At 37.6% G+C, this 23358-nt stretch overlaps 2 protein-coding genes across 2 annotated transcripts; one reads left to right on the forward strand and one right to left on the reverse strand.

The window, feature by feature from the left end:
- Positions 1-275: 275 nt before the first annotated feature.
- Positions 276-7496, reverse strand: LOC103957200 (protein NETWORKED 1D). Its single transcript, XM_009369315.3, has 5 exons — positions 7292-7496; positions 6889-6954; positions 6475-6765; positions 1667-5898; positions 276-1401 (listed from the first exon to the last, which is right to left on the reverse strand). Exons 3-5 carry the CDS (start codon positions 6575-6577, stop codon positions 358-360), a joined length of 5379 nt encoding a protein of 1792 aa, XP_009367590.2. The 5' UTR covers positions 6578-6765; positions 6889-6954; positions 7292-7496; the 3' UTR covers positions 276-357.
- A 9423-nt stretch (positions 7497-16919) lies between these two features.
- LOC103957205 (methylcrotonoyl-CoA carboxylase subunit alpha, mitochondrial) lies at positions 16920-22706 on the forward strand. The gene is made up of 16 exons (XM_009369322.3): positions 16920-17335; positions 17747-17868; positions 18002-18149; positions 18270-18407; positions 18535-18630; positions 18709-18768; positions 19138-19230; positions 19318-19429; positions 20133-20237; positions 20437-20573; positions 20816-21050; positions 21129-21295; positions 21415-21537; positions 21646-21888; positions 21997-22092; positions 22476-22706. Exons 1-16 carry the CDS (start codon positions 17009-17011, stop codon positions 22479-22481), a joined length of 2208 nt encoding a protein of 735 aa, XP_009367597.2. The 5' UTR covers positions 16920-17008; the 3' UTR covers positions 22482-22706.
- Positions 22707-23358: the final 652 nt, after the last annotated feature.

Raw genomic sequence — 23358 nt, forward strand, 5'->3', positions numbered from 1 at the left:
ACAACATATGTGACGAGTGCTGCAAGGTGAGGGTGATATACTCCCGCTTACACGTAAGGATCTCCCCGGATTCCGGAGAACGAAAAAACCTGTACGAGAACTTGTAATGCAGAAAGAATGTAAACACCGAACCAACAGGAGGAAAAAACATGAAAGAAAGCAAACCCCATCAGAGTGGGTTTCCTTTGAATAGAAGATGGGGCCTGAAATATACAGCAGGATCTCAGAACTAATTCAAGACCCAAAACTCTTCCTCTCTCTCTCTAAAATATGGCAAAAGGTTAAAAAAAACTTATGGACAATGAGGCAAAACTAGTGCCTCGTCATTTTACTGGAAACTAATGAAATTTCTTGGCTTCAATCTCCCCTGGTTGGGGGCTGTATGCATGCACAGAAGGGCGCTTTCTTCCGTTTCCCTTGGTTGACAGGCTTTCTCACGCCATAGAGGTAGTCACGTAGAAGAACGCTTTTCTTCTGCTCGAATATTCTAGCTGATCCTTTGCTGTCAGTTTTGCCATCGATTTGCAGAAGAAGAAACTGCAGTTTCTGCACCTGCAACTGCAACCGCCCAATTTTTTCCGACCCTCTTTTTGCTTGTTCCGAAAGTCTCCTCCTTCTCACGCTCCCACTTTCATCTGGTACTTCCCCAGAAGCTCCCTCCGAGGACGGAGGAGGAGCATCTTCAACACTCTTCATCAACTTTTGATTGGCGTCAAACAACTTTGTAATGGCCTCTTCAGCTTCTTCCAGCTGCCCCTTTACGCTATCAAGTTCCATATCTTTGCCATTTTTGCTCTGTTCAGTAATCTCCACCTTTGTCTTAAGGTCTTCCACGGTTATCTGAAGGTTTGTCAACTTCTGCACATCGGAGTCAAGTCTTTCTAGGATCCTTCTCTTGTTCCCTTCTTGACGGGGCTGGGTAAATCTCCTAGAGAGCTCTAATTTGTCAATGCCCAATTCCTTCTCAACCAATGACTCAGAAGAGGGGTGTTTTTTCTTGTGCTCCTTCACTGCCTCCATCTGACCGTGGTCAGTAGGTACCACGGCCCCCTCCTGGGATTTGCCAACCATCAAATCAATGCTACCATCCTGGTCAGCGGTCTCCCACAACTCAAGCATCTGAGCATCAGGCTCTGTGGTTTCTCTCCTGCTTACCTCATAGGATGAACACTCCGATATGTGATCAAGAACGATGTCTTTTGTCAGAACTTCATTCCCTGATCCAGCTATTTCACGCTTCTTCCGAACCCGATTTGTGGAAACATGACTTTCTTTCTCCACCACTGCCTTTTCAATAGCTTCAATCCTTCTTTGTAAATTCTGCAAGTCCAAAACACCATCTGATACCGTGGCCATTTGATCTCCATCCGTTTGAGATCTTTCAGCGTGCAGAAAGGCATCCTGGATATAAGAATACAAATATGTTAATTTCAAATGATATCCGAAATCACACCATTGAACTAGAAAACAAAGTCACTACGTCTTAAGCTGAACAATCCATGTCCAACCACCAAATAAGCTTTAGACAGAAACCGGCTTACTTTCTGAAAATTTTGCCAGAGATAAACCATGAACTTTGATGATAAAGCATGAATTCAAATAACGGCTTGTGATAATTAAAACTTTTAACTGCCAGAGGGAACATATAAACAGACATGAATCTTACCTCTGATTCTTCATTGTCAAGTTTATGAGATCCGGTGTTGGCAAGCATACGCTTCTCAAGTGATGTTATGCACTCCTTCAAAGACATGACAGCTGGAATATATGCAGCCAACTGAGCTTGTAGCCCTCCATTTTTGTCTTCCAATGCCCTGACTCTTTCTTTCATGATTTTGTTCTCTATGCCATTGGAATTGCTTCTGTCTTCGAGTATCTGACAAGCTTCAATCAGCTCACGGACTTTTCCTTCAAACAATGTTTCACGAATGGTGGAGGTCTGTAGTTCGCCAAAGAATGTGACAGCCTGAAACAACCACATTTCTATCTCTTGCCTTTCCTTTTGCAGTTCATTGATCAAACTTTCCTCTTTAGTTTTGGTTTTTTCAGCTTCTCCATGCATCTTCCGCAGTTCAGACTCCAACTCCTGATTCACTTCGCGAAGGCTCCAAGTCTCTTTGGTTTGATGTTCATTGTCTGCAGAGAGTTTGAAAATCTGCTTCTCTTGATGTTCTCGTACCACCTTAGCCTCATCATACTTACCACTCAGATCCTCCACTAACGCATGCAATTCTTGCTTCTCATTTTGTAGCGCATTGACGGCCTGATGTACTTCCAAAAGCTCATTTTCCTTATGAGACACTGCATCCTTTGCATTTGCAATTTCACCATTCAATTGATCATTGACGTATTTAACTAGCTCCAGCTCATTCTCGGACTTATTTAATGACTCCTTGAGCTGTATGTTGTCCATCCATGTAACTTCCAACTTCCCCTCCAATATTCTTACCTTATCTTCCAGGTCATTCTTTCCAAGATGAAGTTTATCTAAATAGTCAGTGAGCTCTTCCAGTTCCAGCAGCTTTCTGGAAATAAAATCTTTCAGAACAAGTGAAAAGTTATTGTGATATATCGTTTCACCAAACATGACAGACTTCTCCTCTTCGAGGCCACGATTCTCTTCCCACAAATTCGATACCATCCTTGTCAAAGCTCCTTTCTCTACAAGCATCTTGCCATTCTCTTCCAATAGATTGTTGTGTGCACTTTGCAAGTCCAAGAACTGCTCGTGCAGATCATCTATTTCAGTCCTCAATACTTCCTCTCTGCGGTCGCCTTCCACTACTTTCAACTTCAATTCTTCATTCTTCTCCTCAAGTCTTTGGGCCCCACTCTGCAACAACACAAGCTTCTCAGACTGGTTCTTGAACTCTCGGTCCAGGGTGTTTCTTTCTCTCATAAGATTTGCCGCCTCTAGTTTTAGTTGGTCAATCATTTCTATGAGAACTGACTTCTCAATAACCAACTGTTGATTTTGATCACAAGTTTCAGACAGAGATTTTTGCGTCTCTTGAAGTTTGACAAGAATGTGGTTAAAAAGTGTTTGGTCTTTCTCAACCTCTCCTGCACAATCGAGGTTTGCATCCATGTCAACAGTCTTCAACACCTGATACAGCCCCATTCTCAGTACTTTCGTTTGCAAAAGAAAGGATTTAATCTCCATCTGCTGCTCAAGATTTCCATGCTCTAGGTCAGAAATCCGCTTCTCTGACATTTTGGATGCCTCCAACAGCTTTTGACGCTCAACCATGAGGGACAAGATCTTTTCTTCCAGATCTTCTATGCATTTCTGCAAGACAAAGATTTCAATCTGCACGTTCACAGCTTTGTCTTGTTCCACTTCATATTCTTTCTTCCTGCACATGCCTTCTGCTTGGAGATGAGAGATCTGCAATCCCATACCGGCCATCTGGGTTTCACTTAACTGAACAAAACTAGCATGCTTTTGCTTCTCAGAATCTAAGAAAACATGTAGCTCTTCCACTTTACAAAGTGCAAATTCTCTTTCCTTCTCCAGAGAAGAGAGTTTCTCTTCTGTTTCTACATATCCTTTTTCCAGACCTTCCAGTCTTTGCCGAGTAGCATCCAACTCAGAAACTACATTTTCTCTCTCCGTGATCAGACCAGACCTCTCGTTATTAAGCAATAAACAGCACTCTTCTAAGCTCTTTGATTTTACCCTCAAGCCTTCAAGTTCAGCATTTGCATCGCAAAGGGAATTCTCCAAAAGGTTGTTATTCTCGGAAGATTTCTTCAAATTCTCAGTCATAATCTGTAACTGAGAAAGCAGGGCGGCATTTTCAGCAGCAATTGTGCCTTTTTCTTCCAGATGAGATTGACATGATTCTTCTAACTCCCTTACCTTCCCTCTAACCCCTTCTAACTCAACGTTCAAATCAGAAATGATATTCTCCAAAAGAACATTTTTCTCCATAAGTTTCTGCATGATTTCCAACTTTTCTAGCAGTGCCGCTTTCTCACTTCTCTCAGCCTCACACATCTGTTCTAGCTGTGATTTTTCATCCCGCAGTTCTTTCACAGATGACGCGAGGCACTCTGGACCCAAGCCGACTGACTCGACCTGCTCTAGCATAGCTTGGTGTTTCTTGTTCAGATCATTGAGTTCCTCTTTCAGGCAATAAATCTCTTGCTGGAGAGCGTTTCTTTGGTCTACTCTAAGTCCAACTTCCTCTTCGAGTTTCCTAATTGTCTCCCTCAAGATTAAGATTTCATCTTGCAGATTTTTTATTGACATGGATGAAGACAGATTGAGCTCACTCAGGCTCTTGTTTTCCTCCTTCGCCTTCTGGACTTCGTCCTTCAAAACTAGATTGCGTGTTTCCATGTCCTTCATAATCAAAGCTCCATTCTGAAGCTCAGAATACATAGATCTAAGTTCCTCCTGGGATTGAGAATGCAAATGCTGCAGTGTCTGGAAAGCAGTTTCCGCCTCCATGAATCGCAAACGCTCTTCTTGTATGCAAGTCCAGAGTCTGCCCAACTCCTTCTGCTTCTCTGTAAGTTCTTCACCCTGAGATTCCATTTTCTGCACCAAAGACTCCAACTCAGACTGGAGAGTCTGATTAGATTGTGCCAGCAGAATACACGTTTCTTCAGAACCCTTTAACTTTGCAATCCCATCAGCTATTTCAGAGTGTAGCCGTTGGGCCTCCTCTTGGGCACTAGCTATCTTATGCTCTAGAGCAGATATGGTTTCCAAGCACTGCTGGTACTGGAGAGCAGCAGCTTCCTTCTCTTCATTTAACTTGGCAATTGCTTGCTTCAAGGTTTCAACTTCACCTTGGGCTTTGACAGCTCGCTCACAAATTCTTCTTGCATCCTCCTCAATATGCAGTATTTTTTCCTCCAGATTTGGTATTGTTTCTAGACATTGTTGATATTGTGCAAGTGCAGCTTCTTTCTCTGCTACGACATTTGCAAGATCTTGCTTTAGAGCTCCAGCTTCAGTTTCAGCTTTACTTGCGCGATCATTGAGCTCTCCAGCATCCTTTTGGGCACGAGAGATCCTGTTCTCCAGATCAGTGATTTTCTCCAAACACTGCTGATACTGCAGAAGGCTAGCATCCCTTTCAGACTCTAATTTGGCAAGTGCTTCCTTCGAAGCTTGAACTTCAGCTTCAGCTTTGCTGGCTCGTTCGTTCAGTCCCCTGGAATCCCCATGTGCACGAGAGGCTTCCGACTCCAGATTATTTAACCTCTCTAAACACTGTTGGTACCGAAGTAGGCCAGCTTCCTTTTCAGCTTCTAATTTAGCAAGGGCCACCTTCAAGTTTGAAATTTCTGTCTCCGCTTTACCCAGTCGATCAGACTCGGACAATGATCGAGCCTTGATGTCATGGGTCCCATTGTTCTGCATGCTGCAGTCCTTTTCTTCTGCATCATGAAAATTGAGGCCTTTTTTCGCCCTTCCTTCTCCAGACCCAAATAGATCATTCAGCTGTTTCAAGCCCCTTCTGCTTGTTGCAGAGTCAGATTCATCAGTATAAGCTCCATTCCTTTTGACACCGAGGAAATGGGAAGAGGAGATTCCCAGAGCATCTTTTTGCAATTCATCAAGGTCTAAGAATGCCCGCATTGGAGGTGGCATCTCAGGGGTATGGGGATCAGCCTCACTAGCTGAGGAACCTGCCGGCGAATCATCTCCCATTGCAAAGGGAACTTGGTTGGGAAATGCTTCTGCCATGGTTCGATGAGCCTGGCGCAGAGCCCCAGTTGCATGATCATATCTTTCAGCTAATGCACGGTACGCTCGATAGAACTCTTCAACCAATTTCATTAATTCTGGGCGCTGTTTATAGTACATCTCTGCCCTCCTAGCAAAGGAATCAGCATCCAATTCAATGAGCTTGATCATGTGTTTGACTTTGACATCCATATCTGTTCAAGAAGTTCAAACATAATTAACCCCATATACATCTAATACATAGAAGAGAGAGATGAGGGAGAGAGAACAATATTGCTGTTATGAACAGAGAGATGAGGGAGAGAGAACAATATTGCTGTTATGAACAGAACATCGAAAAGATAAAATCAGAACCGGAAAGATGCACGAGATCAAACTGCGAAGTATTGTGATTATCTTGTTGGCAAATCAGGATCACTGCAGTTTACAAGCCCAGTACTACCACACTGATGTCACCTCGAGCAGTCGACAAAAGAAATTGGGAATCAACCGACATACATATTTACACTATTAAGACTAACTTAAATAAGGTCTGAGTTCCATTTCTTAGCCATCCAATATCCCATATTTGTTGATGTAACAGTTTAGGAAAAAAGAATTCGTTATACATTATGAACATTTCTCGATAGGAAGAAGTTAAAATCATGTCACAATATGCAATGCAGTTGATCAAATATGTATGGTGTCCGACAAGACAGCATTACTTCACTCTACATATGTGAGAAACGCAGCAACAAAACAGCAAATCAAACCAGTCATCTGATGTATACCTGTAAGATTTTCCTGAAGCCATCTCGAATTCTTTGGGCTTATGTGGCTATCCCACCACCAAGAATACTTGCGTCTAGAGTCTGCCTGCAACGCGGTAGCCATAACTCTGGCCAATAACAGCACCACCTTCGATACTGCTTTTGTGATACTCCGATCCACAAACCAACAAAAACCGAAACCAAGATGGATAATTCAACAAATGACCTGATAACCAGGCTCTATACCACCAGAATTCAGTAATTCTCGGTAGGATGAAGCCTCGTATACTCTGACTTCTCACACGATCAAGCCTAATCACCAAAATCCACAATCGAAAATCAGATTAATTTATAATTTAGAACAACATGGTGGGTGAGATCAAATTCTTAAGAGCATGGACTAAACTAGAAAGATCACAAAAGGCAAGCAATTACCTGATCAGTAAAACTCTGGTCCGGAATCATATGCTAAAACTGAATGATACGATTCTACAGAAATACCTGATCAGAGACAAACCAAGAGCCAGATGGTCAGAATTTAGTTAAAAAAAATCAACAAATTCACAAGCTTCATAGAATCACCAGATTTTGAAGCAATAAACTAAAAACGCAATTACAAATCAACCCAATTCCTTCAAAAATTTCAGAAAAACAAAAGGATCAAACTTTTAATTACCCAGGAACCAAAAATTAAAAATTTAGTCAAACGAAGTCATGGGTAGGAGGATCAAGCCCAAATAAACCACCAAACGCATTTTCCCACGAAGATTTAGACAATGGCATCAATTTTCTCAGCAGAAGAAGCGAAAACTGCAGAAAAAGGATCAAAATAACTTACCCAGAAGCAAAAACGATCACTCAAAACAATTTCTCTTCTTCCTTAATTTGCGTTTGCGATTGGCGACAGCAGCAGCAGCGAAAAAAAAAAGCACTTCCAGCACCAGCTGCTTTTGCTTTACTCTTTTCTCACCCCATGGCTGATAGATCGCAACGTATCCGTCTCAGAAACTGCTTTCTCTGTTTTCTCTCTCACTACGTTCTGCTTTTGCCTTTTGTGCTGTGTATTACCAAAGAAAAAGTTGGGTGGACAGACCGGAAACAGTAAAAAACAGCGACTGCAAAACAAACGGTAAAAAGAAAAAAGAAAAAAAAAAGCTTGAAGTTAATGCTATTTTTAATCCCTTTTTTTTCAGATTTTTGTTACCAATTTCGGTTTTCACTTTGATTTGGAAAATCTTGAGCATTTGCAGTTTTGTTTTTCTGATAGTAAAACCTACTGATTCTTGTGAAAATGGCTGGGACTCAGTGAAATGACTAAAATATCCTTGGTTTGGAAATCAAGAATGATTTTTTTTCCTTGGGGTTTGTTGATGTTTGGCTATGATTTTGTGCATGTTTTAAAGATGGTGTTTTTTGTAGGATTGAGATCCACTCCGAATCCGAATCAGCAGATCAACATATTTTTACTTTTGATAGAGAGAAAAAAATTCGAATTGTCCAAGTTTTTTAAGTTTTTCTTTTTTTATTATCAAAAAGTTTTTAAGTTTTATGAAATGAGTAAATAGGATAGTTAATAAGGATCTAAGATTAAAATTGGATAATTCAGATTTTTCGATCCGCAGACTTCAGACACAGAGATTTAGAGCCCATTTCTAGCCTTACCAAAATTACCAAGAGCCTTCCAAATTTTTTATTGTTTTATTATTTTTTTCTTCCATTGCGCATTATCTTAGTTGTCTCCTTTATTAGAATATGAATTTTAGACACGACTATGACTCCCCAATGGTCGGTCAGATGTGACCATGCCTATCATCCTAATGTCATATTATATTCAATGTGGCAAATAAGTTGTCTAATAAGCAATATTAAATCTTAGACCATAGTTATTCTAATAGATTAACGACTGCTTAGCTTAATCGAGTCTGCTGACTTTAAACGGTATTATATATATATATATATATATATATTTTTTTTTTTTTTTATATATATATAACTAACCTATAAGTTATAACTACAATTTTTATCTGGTTAATAAGATTACTGAATTTTCCTTCCCGCATAGTGAATTTGGAGAATACGACTACTTTAGTAGAAATCAAAGTCGGGAGTTTGGTCACTTAATTCCCATGCACTTTTTTTTTTTGAAGAAAATATACGATATTCATTAAGCAAATTAGAATACATATAAATTGAAGATAGTATGCATAATAGGCTTCGATAAAAACTTTGTCGGAAATTTCAACCCGGTCAAAAGAAAAAAGAGTGTCCTACACTACAATAGAACATATCCTCAAATGAGCAATAGAAAGGAAAATTACAAACCATCTTCGAATAAAATATTCCTAAGCAGATCCGGAGGCTCCTTGAACCACACAAATTCTTGAGAGCTACTAAGTCCCATACGAGCAAGTCGATGCGTTGCGGAATTACATTCCCGATGAACATGGTTGATCACCGATTTTGGCAATCCTTTGAGAAAGAAATAATGTGAGGAAAGAAAAAAAAAATTCTATCTTGAACTTCCAACTTTTAGTTGTTGGTTTATTTAATGGTTTATAATTCATAAACAATAATTCTGATTAAGTCATTCTGCACTACGGTTTGGTGATATTCCTTTTCAGTTATAAGTGAAAGGTCTTAGGTTCGAATCTCATAGGTGGCGAATTCGATACCAAATTAGGTTGCCCATTATGTAGCTTAGTTGAACTCTCTTTCCCCTTAGTATAAAATATATCTTTGTACTAAGAAAAAAAAATTATGATTAATAATATGATTTGTAAACAATAAAAGCATACATTTAGTCTAGTTTGGTATTGTTGTGCTTTAAAATAAAAAAATGTTTATGTTGTGTTGTAAGAATAAACAGCTGTAAAATAAAGTTGTTGAATGTCTGATAAACTTTTTTTTTTTTGTAAAAGTGCTTTTAGAAAAACAATGTTTGAGTGTTTGATAAATTTTTAAATAAATTGTTATGAAAATGTTAAATGACTAAAAAAGATATGGTATTAATGTGATATAATAATTGTCAAATAGAATAATGTAGGGACAATGATTGTAATTTTGTAAAATATGTGGGGTATACTTGCTATTTGAAATTTTTATTAAATGGGCACTGATTACGATACTTTAGACTCTACTTCTGCTTTTCTACTATCAGTGACAGCAGTATTTCAAAAAAACATTTTTGTTATTTTATCAAACACATTTGATGTTTCAGTTTTTTTGAGTAAGCTGTTTTTTTTAAAACATCACAATCTCAAACCAATCCTTAATAATAAATTGTCCTAATAATTAGAGTCTCCTGCTTTAATCTGTTGTGTTTCATGTTCAAATCCAACTCTCTGTGTTAACATACTGCAAAACATAGCTTGTATTAAAAAACTTAAAAACATACATTTGAGCAGCATACCTACATTCTTATTTGGCATTTGGCAGTGAAAGGGCATTATGGTAAACAGACCGGAAAAGGAAACGAGAATCTTTCTGATACTTGGCAGAAATGACACGGTGTCAAAAGGTGGGCGGTGCGGCTGCAAAGCTAGGACGGTCGTCATTTGTCACGCGACTAATAAAATTCTCCATATAAAAATTGTCAAATTCTAATTCTATCCACACCCTCTTGTCCTTATTAATATGGAGAGAGTGACATTGTGTAGACATTACGATCTCGTTTGGAAATATTGTTAAAATAATTTAAGTATTTTTTTTTTTAAAGAAATTGAGCTTCAAAAATATTTGAAGTATTTTCTTATAAATTACTTGTATTTTTATTAAGAATTAGTTTCAAAAAAATTTTACCAAAAACAATATTAGTTATTTTAAAAGAAACCTCAAATGAGTCATACATTTATAGATAATATTGACTCTACATTTTTTAATTTTAATCGCCAAAGTGTCAGCAAAAAAATCTTAACGGTCATGTTTGATTTGACTTTCAAAGGTGTTTGGATTAAAGAATAACTACTAGGTATATAATTGGTATCTTATTTTTTTTAACAAATAATATTATCTATACTAATGAATAAAGGAGTGAACTAAGTCTTAAAATAGACTAGCAATGATGTAGTTCAAATTCGTCTTTAACGAAAATTGAATATAAAACATTTCACTTATAAGTAAAAACAAATATCACCAAACTATACTAATAAGCAACATAATTAGTTTCGGAAGAAAAAAGAAAACTGAAGAACTCTTAACTACCTTATTCACCCAACAAATAATGAAATTCCAAATTCCAAGTTCCAACTAATAAGACTTGACAGTTGCATGCCATTTGACATCAGTCCTTGCTACGGATTATAAATAGGCTGCAAGTCTTTTTCCTAAGAGAGGGAACTATGTTTTTGACACGGCTCCTAATAATATTAAAATGGTTTAGAATTAGATGCTCAGAAACATGTAAAATGTGAAATGATTAACAAATAATTGACCTACTTTTTAATTTCCTTTTATTTATCAAAGGATATGCTATTCACACATATTTTTTTTTACTTCTCACACATCCTTTATTAATTTCTATCAATTAATTTTCTTCAATTCATCCAATCCAATAGCCGAAAATTAGAAGGGTGAGAATATCATACCCCTTTATCATAAGATAAAATTTTATTACCAACACACTATACATACAAAACTGGAGGCTCATATACACGAAAATCTCAAAGCAACAAATGCACCTAAAAAAACAACAAAAGAAAAGGCCAAACCAAGAGTTGATGTCACATCCCGGCCCATGCCCCTACCACATCCCGGGCTCGACTCCGTCGTAACAAGATATTGTCCGATTTGGGCCCCGAACACGCCTTCACAGTTTTGTTTCTAGGAACTCACACAAGAACTTCCCAGTGGGTCACCCATCATGGGATTGCTCTCGCACGTTACTTGCTTAACTTCAGAGTTCCGATGAACTCCAAAACCACTGAGCTCCCAAAATGCATCGCGCTAGGTAGAGATGGGAATATACATATAAGGCTTACATGATCCACTTCCCTGGTCGATGTGGGATGTTACAATCGACCTCCCACACGACGTCCTCGTTGGCACACATCCAGCCAGGGATTGGCTCTGATACCAAATTGTCACATCCCAACCCAGGCCCCTACCACATTCCAGGCTCGACTCCGCCGTAGCACGATATTGTTCACTTTGGGGCCCAACCACACCCTCATGGTTTTGTTTCCAGGAACTCACACGAGAACTTCTCAGTGGATCACCCATCATTGGATTGCTCTCACGCGCTACTCGCTTAACTTCGGAGTTCCGATGAACTCCGAAGCTAGTGAGCTCCCAAAAGGCCTCGAGCTAGGTAGAGATGGGAATATACATATAAGGCTTACAAGATCCACTCCCCTGCACGATGTGGGATGTTACAGTTGAGCCCAAAATAGAAAAACACACAAAAACCCTAAATGCATGGATCCTCTTCTGTCGTTGAAGCACTTGCCATCGACCACGAACCAACCCCCTGAAAACTCCTAAGAGAAAACCTAGCCAAGTCACAAAAACAAAATAAACAAATTTCATCGTTCTCAAACAAACACTCCACATATTTAAATTGCAACCACCAAGAGAAGGAAGCCAGTGGGAAAGTACCCCCTTATGAAACAACAATGCTAGAGTCGGGCAAGTTGAGAACCTTGGTGTATGCTCGCTATATACTTAATCATTTGCCATGTGCCTTTTTACTTAACCTTAGTTAATTTTTTCAAATTTGGAAAAACAACATTTAATGTGAAAGTTAATTAGAGTTACTTAGAAGGAGCAAATGATTATGTGTATGGTAATCATACGCCACAATTATGGTGATGAGCAAAAATACTCCCAGGTGAGAGCTTAGCCAAGAAGGCTAACCAGAACTACTAGTACAGAGAAGTTGCCTGCAATACAAAGTGTTGGGGCTATAGAATGGTTTTTTTTTTTTTTTTTTGGGTTAAGCTTGTGTTCTACTATAAAATTAATTGACAATGTGGAGAGTAACTCAAGCTTTTATAAGCTCTTACAAAGTTTTTCTTTTATCGATATTGAACTTTTTTACCTTCACATCCTCACAATAATTACAGGTTAACCACGATTTTGCATGTAACTGTAAATGAAATGGTTCAAATATAAAGTTGAAACAAGGTTAGTAATTAATTTATTTAAAAATAAAAAAAAACCAAACCGTTATAGTGTTAGAGAGCAAGCGTGGTGTAATCATAACACTAGTTGAGGAACCTGAAAAAGTAGCTGTCCACCCATCGAGTTGAGGAACCTGAAAAAGTAGTTGTCCACCCATATGACTCCATCACCCGAGTTAATCTACAGTTCTCGAACCTTTTTCCTTTTGTAAAAGTTTTCCATTTTTTATTTTATAATCTGAAAATACTGAGTAGTTTAAAAAATAAACGATAAAGATAGTCATAAGAAATTGAAGTTGGACTATTGAAGACAAACCCATGTTCTTTAAAAAGAAAAAAAGAAACGAGAGCTCTTCCTTTTAGTTTGATCACGAGATGTCCGTTATCATAAATTTCGATAATATGTCTTAATTAAGATAGAGATAATTACCATGACTATGTTGTTTGTTGCCTTAAGTGTATAAATCTACACAAATTATGCTAAATTGGCAGAAACGAAGAGATTAGAAAAGGGATCAAAATTAGGTTTGATCATCTTGTTGGTTGCTAGGGTTCTCAAAAGTCTATATGAGTGGGAAGTGATATTGTTTAGACTCTTGTGCCGAAAGGGATTTTAAAGGATGAATTATTTATATATAAAAAAAGAAAAGAATAATATCTAGATTTGATTACTTGATTATTATGAATTATTCAATAAAGGTGTCCAGAATTAGCAGCCTCCCAAAAAACTGAAAAAGGCCACACAAAAACCAAGCTCTGGAGGCTTTGACCGTTAGATAACAATCAAGTACTAATTAGAAAGGATGGTCCATAATGAATTTTTTTTATGTGCTGAGAAGAAGGTCGGTACACAAGTGTCATAATATAATTAATTGAAATAAAATTTCTTCAAGTTTCCAACCATTCAATGTTTAAAACATCTATGAAGTTGTCGATATTTCGGTTGAAAAATGAAGGATATGAAAAGAGGGTGAAATGGAAACTTCATTTATATCGGCGAGATATAGAAAAATCAATAAATATCGATGATCTTAACTGATTCACTATTTAATTTTTGCCGGAATCCATTACTTCTTTTGAACTTTAGAAAATTTTCTCTAATTTCGACTAAATCTGAATGAGTTTGATATACCCACCATAGTAATGAATATCGATGATATTAACTGATTCACTATACAATTTTTGCCGGAATCCATTACTTCTTTCAAACTTTAGAAAATTTTCTCTAATTTCGACTAAATCTGAATGAGTTTGATATACCTACCCTAGTGCAAATTTCCATAATTTTCCGTCGAATGTAACTGATATCAACATCGATATTTTCATAAATTTGCATATCATTTTTTACTTGCATTGATATTTTAAACGTTGTTTGTATTATAACAATTAATGTAACAGGCGCCTCAACACACAGAAAAATCTCTAGTTAAGAATGAAGGTTTAAATTGAAAAGAGAGAGAGAGAGAGAGAGAGAGAGAGAGAGAGAGAGAGAGAGAGAGAGAGAGAGAGAGAGAGAGAGAGAGAGAGAGAGGGTGTCTTCTACGTTAGGGTCACCATGCATGGTTGGAAAATTGGAGTGTGACTGAGAGCATTAGTCTCTCCTTGCAAGTTGAACATTAGCTCGAGATATAGAATTTTGGCTAAGGCAATGAGACTTTGCTATTTCCAGAAATTTTGATCTGCTTGTTTTTTAAGCAAAAGCAAATGGTGACTTGAAAAAAAGTCACCAAGCCACATGGTTTCACAAAACTTGCGTGGAGGCTAGGCTAAACCCTACAAAATCAAAGTTTCAGTTATGCTTGTACACACCCTCTATATATCTCTAGGATAACATATAATTACTACAACAAGAATGAAGTAATCATAGTGATGAAGAAGCTCAATAGTGCTTTTGGAGAGCACTTATGAGTTAAGGAGTGAAATGATGTGAGTTTTAGCTGTTGATGCATAAATATAGTTCTTAAAAAGAAGAAGAATGTTACAGTTATTCGTTTATGTTTTAATGAGTGACTATCAATCGTTGATGCATGTAATTTGTAGACGTTTTAAAAATTGCAAAAACAAAAAAGTAGTTATAATAAAGTAAAAGAGCCTTTGACTAATTGTCTAAATATCAGTAGACGATTCTCAACCGTTAATGTATATTACCCCGTTTAATTAAGAGTTGGTTGAATAGCGTGCGCATGTGAAGTGTGAGAACAAGCAAGCAAGATACACAGTGCACTATGTTAGTGGGAGCTTCTAGGACTGACCACAAGACAAATGCAGCGTCCAAACCTAGGTGCCAACTTTGTCAGCCACCAATACGAACTACCCTCACCAATCCCTATCACATAGGAAGTCCTCCACTTTTACGAACTATATATTCATATTCACACACATGCAATAAATTTAAGCTACACGATAAGTTATTTATCCTAACTTAATATCGGATTCGTTATTTATAAAAGTTAAAATAAAAAGTTTTCACTTAACAGGTAGTGAAATGTATCGTACTATATTAAGACAAATCAATGAAGGGCTGAAATAAGTGAGGGTTTTATAGCCAAAATGATTTTTGAAATTAACGTAATTTTTTACTTTGATCTTTAACAATGAAAATCGACATAAATGACCTCTAAGTTTGTTCATCGTAAATTATTTTAATCATTTTGTTAAATATCTGTCAATCACGTGAACAACCACGTGACTACCTTTTTAATGGTATGTTTATCAAACTAACCCATCCACTTAACAAAAATATTGATAGATTTTTTTCGCGAAATGATTAAAATGATTTATTGTGGACAAACTCAGAGACTACTTCTATTGATTTTTAATATCAAAGATCAAAATAATGAGTTATAACCACCTCAACGGAACATTTTTGCTAAAAAGCTAACAAGTGAGCAACTAACTGGCCCTTTCTGAAAGTACATATATAGAATATATTAACGGGGGTAAATTCTAGATCTATACATTTGGATTGGTTTAGCCAGCAAAGCAAACATGTCATAGATTCTAAATTGCATTTTATCATATGGTTGCGAATGCCATGATGGTGTTGGGTAAAAGTGTGGACAAGTGTGAGGCTGGTGATGATGCATATGCTCTCCATCTTAATCACAAGCTTCGATAGATGACACGCAAACGATGATTCTCCATTGGAAATAATAGCTAGGGTTGTTGCCTCTTGGGATAATAGCCGGTCCTTGCATTTTGTCATTTCTTGATCAATCAAACCTTTGTTATTTTGTTCTAACATAGAAAAAGTTAATTGACCCACTAACTAATATTCTTGTAAATATTGTCCCATGCATATATCAAATCTTTGATTTGTGTATAATGTCTAAGTAGCTAAGATGGGGATTTTCCCCTAAAGCTTTAAGGTATGTGTACTTACTTAGGATACGATAAGTCAGAAAATAACTGATGGTTGATAAAGATATGAGAATGACATTTGGTTACTCAAGGATTAGATAAATGATTCTCATGGTGGTTTTATGTTTGGTTGTTTAGGTATAACATACCTACTTTCTTGTGTGTTAGTACTTTAGATTTTTCAACCCACCGTAAGAGTTTGATTCCTATATTATTGGTACCACACATACTTTTTCGGATGGTGGAAGGCCTAATGAAAGTAAAACAAACCATCTTCTTCATCATAAATGATCTACAAGAGATATCATATTTTAAATATAAAATTTAAATTTGATAGCTTATATGACACTTGGACATTTTTCGATTTGCTCTCCATCTGATATGTCAAATTAAAAGCCTTTAATAATCAATTAAAAGTAATAATAAATATTTTTAGAACACAAAATAATAATAATGGTAAAACATTAATAGTCAATTAAACATAATTTCAAATTGCTGTTAATTTTGGCTGCAAATGTGATGGCTGTCATTCCACATCATGACACATCAAAATTGGCTTTTCAGTTGAAAAATATTGTTGCTGTCTTTTTTTTTTTTTTTTTTTACTGTTAATACATATTTGAATTTTTTACCGTCTCCTTTGAAGATTCTCTAATTTACTACCTACGACCCTTGATCTAGTATCGCTTGAATCTCCACTTTGTTGGACGAGGTTCTGATTTCTAAGTGCACATCCACAGTCATTTGTCGAAAGAACAAAACTTACTGTTTGTATAAGCCCAATGAAGCCCAAAAATAATATGCAAGTAGCCCGGCGAAGCCCAAATATATTGAGCCCAAATTGGAGTTGGTATCGGATTGGATAGTTTTGCCAGGCAAGCACCTCATCAGTGTCAGTTTCCATGTTTATCACAAACAATCCCATCCCAAACCCATGCTCTGAATTATCCTAAAAAATAAAAAATAAAAAATAATAATAATAAATAATAATTTCTATACGCAAGTGCGCAACACGACAAAAACACGAACCCTGTATACTGTCTCCACTGCGTCACACTCGCAGAGCTCAAACCAAAACGATGCCGTCGTTCGCCACCGTCCTCCGCCGGAAGCTCTCCGGCAAAGCCTTCCATGTCCGGTTAGTAACAGTAAGAGATTTCTCGGCCTCTGAGACGCGGAGAGTAGAGAAGATTCTGATAGCGAACAGAGGCGAAATAGCCTGCAGGATCATGCGGACCGCCAAGCGACTCGGGATTCAAACAGTCGCCGTTTACAGCGACGCCGATAGGCATTCGCTTCACGTCAAATCGGCCGACGAGGCCGTGCATATTGGACCTCCACCGGCACGGCTCAGCTACCTCAACGCCTCCTCGATTCTCGACGCCGCCGTTCGTACTGGCGCTCAGGTCAGAATCGCCGAGAATATAGCTCAGTAGCTCAAATATCTTCATTAGCTCATTGCATTGCCAAAGTTTCAATATTTTTGGAGAATTAACAAATAATTTGATTGTTTAAAGCTTTAAAGTTGTGCTTATTGGATTGGATATGTTTGCTTGATAATTGAAATGGATTTTTGTTCTTGGATTAGTACATGGATATGTTGTTTCGGAAATTGTTGTGACTGTTTGGAGGATTGGAAAATGGTTTGACTTTTCTAATATCTGTGCTTATTGGATTGGATAATTTTGTTCTTGGATTAGCACATGGCTCTTTTGTTTTGGAAATTTTGTATTACTGCTTGGAGGATTGGAAATTGGTTTTATTTTTCTAAAATTTGTGCTTATTGGATTGGATAGCTTTGTTTTTGTGCTTACTAGGCTATCCATCCTGGCTATGGCTTTCTGTCGGAGAGTGCTGACTTTGCTCAACTTTGTGAAGATAAAGGTCTTACATTTATCGGGCCTCCGGCATCTGCCATTCGCGACATGGGTGATAAAAGGTATGTGTCACTGCCTCCTTACTGATGCTGCATGAATTGGTTGTGTCATGGGTTTGTTTCCGTTCTAAATGGTTTATTTTCTTGTTTGCTGAGCGATCATTTCATTCCTATTAATGTTGAATATGGTTATCAGTGCTTCAAAGAGAATAATGGGCGCGGCAGGGGTGCCGCTTGTGCCTGGATATCATGGTAACGATCAAGATATTGATCTAATGAAGTTAGAAGCTGACAAGATTGGATATCCAATCTTAATAAAGCCAACTCATGGAGGTGGAGGAAAGGTATCCCTTCTTGGCTTCCCGTAGTCAAAAGTCGAGATATTTTTTTGTTTCTCTTCACAAGATGTTCTTATAGTTCAGCTGTTTCTTCACATAATGTTCTTATACTTTAGATATTTCTAGGGTATGAGGATTGTGCAGAGTCCTGATGAATTTGTCGAAGCTTTTTTGGGAGCACAACGTGAGGCTGCTGCTTCTTTTGGCATTAGCACAATATTGTTGGAGAAGTATATTACACGGCCAAGGCACATAGAAGTTCAGGTAACGCCCAGCACAACTTAGAAGTATATTGTAGTTGATACTGTATCCAGTAAAGTTCAGCTCATTGTCATATCAATTTCACATAAAACCGTATGATTTGATTTTTGGTGATTGTTTGATATTGAAGATCTTTGGGGACAAACATGGGAATGTTCTACATTTATATGAAAGAGATTGCAGCGTCCAGAGAAGACACCAGAAAATAATTGAAGAAGCCCCAGCTGTAATGTTCATTTCCTGTCTTGTCAGTGTAGATTTGTCATTGTAAAAGTAGAGTTGTAATGGAAATTCCTTCGTGCAGCCAAATGTTTCTAATGACTTTCGATCTCACTTGGGTCAAGCTGCTGTATCTGCTGCCAAGGTGAGGTACTTTTAATAGTCATCTGTTTTATACCTGATACACAAATGGCCCCTGATTAGATTAAGAATGATGGCCTTTACTGATCACCATTCTTGTTTTATGATACTTAGCCAACCTGAGTTCTATCTAAACATGGGTCACTACTTTTGTGCATGGAGTGTTTAGCCCCCATCAAAAGCTAGAAGTTAGCTAACTGTAATTACAGTCTCTCTATATCCTTATAATTTACAAAATTTCGGCTCACAGTTTGGGGGAAGTAATAGTTTCTCCAGATTATGTAGACACGTTTCTCTCAATTCTCAGGCTACAAATAAAAGCGTACAATCTCTCTATATCCCTAAACTTTGAAGTCTCTGTTGATAAATAAAGGCAGTTGGTTATCACAATGCTGGCACTGTGGAGTTTATAGTTGATACAGTCTCAGGCCAATTTTATTTCATGGAGATGAACACTCGACTTCAGGTGCTTTAAGCCTTTAACCATTCTGTTCTATTCTATTTCAGTCAATGAAATTACCAGAATCTTATAGGTTATTTGATGTTTCTGCAGGTTGAGCATCCTGTGACTGAGATGATTGTCGGCCAAGATCTTGTAGAGTGGCAAATTCGTGTTGCAAACGGAGAACATCTTCCTATTAGTCAGTCACAGATCCCCTTATCAGGTGACCTTTTTTTTTCTTGAACAATTGTGAAGAAGAAAAAGTCATGAAAGAGGTCTTAGCCAAGCTTATGTGTGATTACATATACAATGCTATTCCAAAATGACTCTTGACTAGCTTTTAGCTGAGTGCTTGGTGGTTCTATATTGATTTGACTTAGTCAGATATTGCCTGTTCTATGACAAGGGTACCTTAAAGTGCTGTGCTATTAATTTCAAATTACAAAATATTCCCTAGATGCCAAAATTTGTTTGATGAATTTTATCAGGCAATCAAGAAGCTCATTTATGACATAAAATGAATATTTCGTAATAACTTGGATACGAAAAATCTTAGAATTCATTGACCCTATCTGGGCCTTACTATTTAGCTTACATCAAGAAGCTCATCCTCATTCTAGGGATGACCTCCCATTACTCTCATTTTAGCCCTAACTCTTTTTCTCTCCCAAAGGCTCTCAAGCCTCCGTGTACAATGTAACCTACGTTATCATAGTGGAAACAGAAACTACACCAACATGGATGTAGCCCAATTTGTGTGAGCGATATATATTTTGTGTTCTTGTGTGTTTGTGTTGTTTGGTGGTATATAAGCTAAATAACTTTAGGCATCAACAGAACTAATGCAAGTTTGCTCATTCTATATGTTGAAAGCAAAAATTTATTGAGCCTCTAGGTTTTTGATATAATTATTCATTATGATGAAGGTCATGCATTCGAAGCCCGAATATATGCTGAAAATGTACCGAAAGGATTCCTTCCAGCAACTGGAGTCCTTCATCACTATCATCACGTTCCAGTCTCACCAACAGGTATGTCTCAGTACAAAACTTATATGATTCATCGAAATTAAAGTAAAAAATCCATCCCCAAACACTCAAGTTGGCATAGATTGTTTGAGCACCAGTTGCTATCCAGGGATATCACAGCTAAACAAGTCCTTGATTATTATCATCTCCTGTCCCTTGGTTATTTGTATTTGTTTCTTACGTTGAGTCTGTCCTTGAGCAGTTAGAGTTGAGACTGGAGTTGAACGTGGAGACACTGTTAGCATGCATTATGATCCTATGATTGCTAAGCTTGTAGTATGGGGAGAAAATCGCACTGCAGCATTGGTGAAATTGAAGGATTGTTTGTCAAAGTTTCAGGTACAACCAATTCTCAAGTTGCATCCTCTGCACATTAAAGTACATTTTGCAATCATTCAATGTCATGCTATCTTTTTTAGATGAATTAGATATCTGATGCCCATGAATCAGCAAAGTTTAAAACATTAAATGGCTCCGTAGACAACACGTGACATGTGGAAGGCATATTGCAAATTCATATTGATCCTGTAGTTTCAGTATATTATGGATCCTTGTGTTTTAATGCTAATTTTCATATACAGGTTGCAGGTTTACCAACCAACATCAATTTTCTGCTAAAACTTGCTAACCATCAGGCATTTGAAAATGGTGATGTGGAAACCCATTTTATTGAACGCTTTAAAGATGACCTCTTTGTCGACCCTAGTAATTCACTGCTGGTGGACAAAGTGGCTGGTGCTGCTAGATTTGGTGCTACACTCGCAGCTGCGTGTCTCATTGAAAAGGAAAATTCTGAATTTAGAGAAAATCTTCCTGGTAAATTGGAAGTCTTTAATCTTCAAACATATTCAGTTCTTAAACCGCTATAACATTTATTTCTCCTTATCTGTTCAGGTAGCAAAGGCATAAACTCCATATGGTATTCTTCTCCCCCCTTCAGAGTCCATCATTGTGCTAGACATACTATGGAGCTTGAGTGGGAAAATGAATACGATAGCAGTGGCTCAAAGTTACTGAAGATTTCAACCACTTATAAAGAAGATGGGAGCTATCTGATTGAGGTAGTCTTACACTAATTGGCCAGATTTGCAACTTCCCTTATAGTATCTTATGTGCAAGTTGTTTCTTGTCTGTGTTCCATAAAGTCATTCCCTCAGCAAGTTTCTATACGTCTGTGCAGGCAGAAGAAGAAGAAGACAGTTCCCAATGTGTGGAGGTCAAAGCAACTTGCATAGGCAACCACGATTTCCGAGTTGAAGCTGATGGTGTAATCACGGATGTTTGCTTAGCTGTTTACTCCAAGGTAATAACGTTCTCTGCATGCACCCTCACAGAGAATTACACTTTTTTTATTTCTGTTCATTTGGAGTTCAACCATCATTAATTCGTTGATTCCAATTTGCGCTTGCAGGATCAAACCAAGCTCATTCATATATGGCATGGGTCACATCATCATCATTTCAAGCAGAAAATTGGTCTTGAATTGTATGATGATGATGATCTCGAACATAAGCCCAGATTTGAGAAATCATCATACCCTCAGGGCAGTGTTGTTGCGCCCATGGCTGGGTTGGTGGTCAAGCTTCTGGTCAAGGATGGGACAAAGGTGGAAGGAGGACAGCCCATACTAGTTTTAGAGGCAATGAAGATGGAGGTTTGTACTGCTGCTACTGTTGCATAGTGCATCCACACTTTATTTCCATGTGCAATATTCAAAATCAATTCTTATCTTTTTTTTCTTTCCGTTTTTTACATTTTGAAGCATGTTGTAAAGGCACCATCAGCAGGCTATGTCCACGGGCTTCATCTAGCAGCTGGCCAGCAGGTTTCTGATGGTAGTATTCTCTTCAGTATCAAGGTTAGCCGTTTGCTTTCTACTACCATCTGTATGAGTTATTGAAGCTTTACTGAAACAGAATTACATGAACAAGCGTAAAAGCTGGTAGCACAGAATCATTAGAACGCGGTTGCATGTGTTGTGTGGCATTTTGTCCTGAAACAGTACATGACAACCGTTTCTTTTATCCCCTTCTTTTTGAGGACGGCTTAATGCTTTGAAGTGCAAGGCACTTCTGGACAAAATATATCTCCGGTCCTTGTTTACAGACTTCTAAGATTTGAACTTCATTTAACTGTTCTCTATGCATGAGTTTTTGGCCTACGATTTAACGTGGTCATCATAACTTGCACACTTCCATGTTTGGGCTCTAAATTTTGAATGAATAATATGCATCTGTGCAGGAGTAACAATACATCATCAAGTCTATCGTTTCTGAAAAGTTTCGGCAAGAGCCGTGACCGCACTCCAAAGTTGTGCTCGAGTAGAGTGAGTTATCGAAACTTTGACACCATCTCAGTTGTAAGAAACTAATTCATAGCCTTGTTTGTATATAGTCATTCATATAATAAAATCTTACAAAAGAAACCTCATGTCAACAACAACAACAATAACAAAGCCTTACCTCACTTAGCGAGCCGGTTGTACAAAGCCTTATCCCACTAAGTTGGTCGGCTGTATGAATTCTAGAACGTCACTGCGCTCGGTTTTATTTTGTTTCATTTTCCAGTTAATATCTCTATAGCTCCAGATCACTCTATGCCCTTGAAATTTTTATATTGCATAAGATTCATCAGCCGAATTTCCAAAAATGCAATCCATTCCTGCATCAGAATGTCTCAAATTAACAGCTAGCTTGTGCTTTTGGTCAACAAATTGTAGCTAATTGTTGTCTACCGTCACTTTAGGCTGAAAAAGAAAATTGTTAGTAAATACTCTAATTTACGGGTTGACGATTTGAACTCGGGTGCCATGGGGTTGGGTACACTATTCTAACTAACTGCCCTAAGTCACAATCGATGAACTTTTTCAACCTTACCCAGGGGTCGATCGAGAAAGGACACCAATTGTTTTTATGATCCCTTGGCTAATTGAGTTAATGACAGCTTAATTTTGGCATCTAATTCATTTGTTTTTAGGAAAACTAATGAAAGGGGCTTGAAAACTTTGAGTTTTAACGATAAAGACAAAATAAAGGATAAAGTGAATGATACCATGATTGATTTTTTAGTGTAAAAATGTGGTTTTTCGTTAAAGTGAACAGTATTGTAGGTTTTTCGTTAAAAC

Source organism: the organism of the source record quoted next, unplaced genomic scaffold (genome assembly GCF_019419815.1).
Source record: "Pyrus x bretschneideri cultivar Hongxiangsu unplaced genomic scaffold, Pyrus_bretschneideri_v1 Contig25, whole genome shotgun sequence".
Lineage (NCBI taxonomy): Eukaryota > Viridiplantae > Streptophyta > Magnoliopsida > Rosales > Rosaceae > Pyrus > Pyrus x bretschneideri.

Excerpts from the sequence above, each read along its gene's own strand:
- LOC103957205 (XM_009369322.3), top strand. The coding sequence starts at position 17,009 with ATGCCGTCGTTCGCCACCGTCCTCCGCCGGAAGCTCTCCGGCAAAGCC. Across the intron at positions 18,631-18,708 it reads TAATTGAAGAAGCCCCAGCT|CCAAATGTTTCTAATGACTT; the intron begins GTAATGTTCATT and ends TCCTTCGTGCAG. Across the intron at positions 21,051-21,128 it reads ATTTAGAGAAAATCTTCCTG|GTAGCAAAGGCATAAACTCC; the intron begins GTAAATTGGAAG and ends TTATCTGTTCAG.
- LOC103957200 (XM_009369315.3), bottom strand. The coding sequence starts at position 6,577 with ATGGCTACCGCGTTGCAGGCAGACTCTAGACGCAAGTATTCTTGGTGG. Across the intron at positions 5,899-6,474 it reads GCTTCAGGAAAATCTTACAG|ATATGGATGTCAAAGTCAAA; the intron begins GTATACATCAGA and ends CTTCTTGAACAG. Across the intron at positions 1,402-1,666 it reads TTGACAATGAAGAATCAGAG|GATGCCTTTCTGCACGCTGA; the intron begins GTAAGATTCATG and ends TCTTATATCCAG.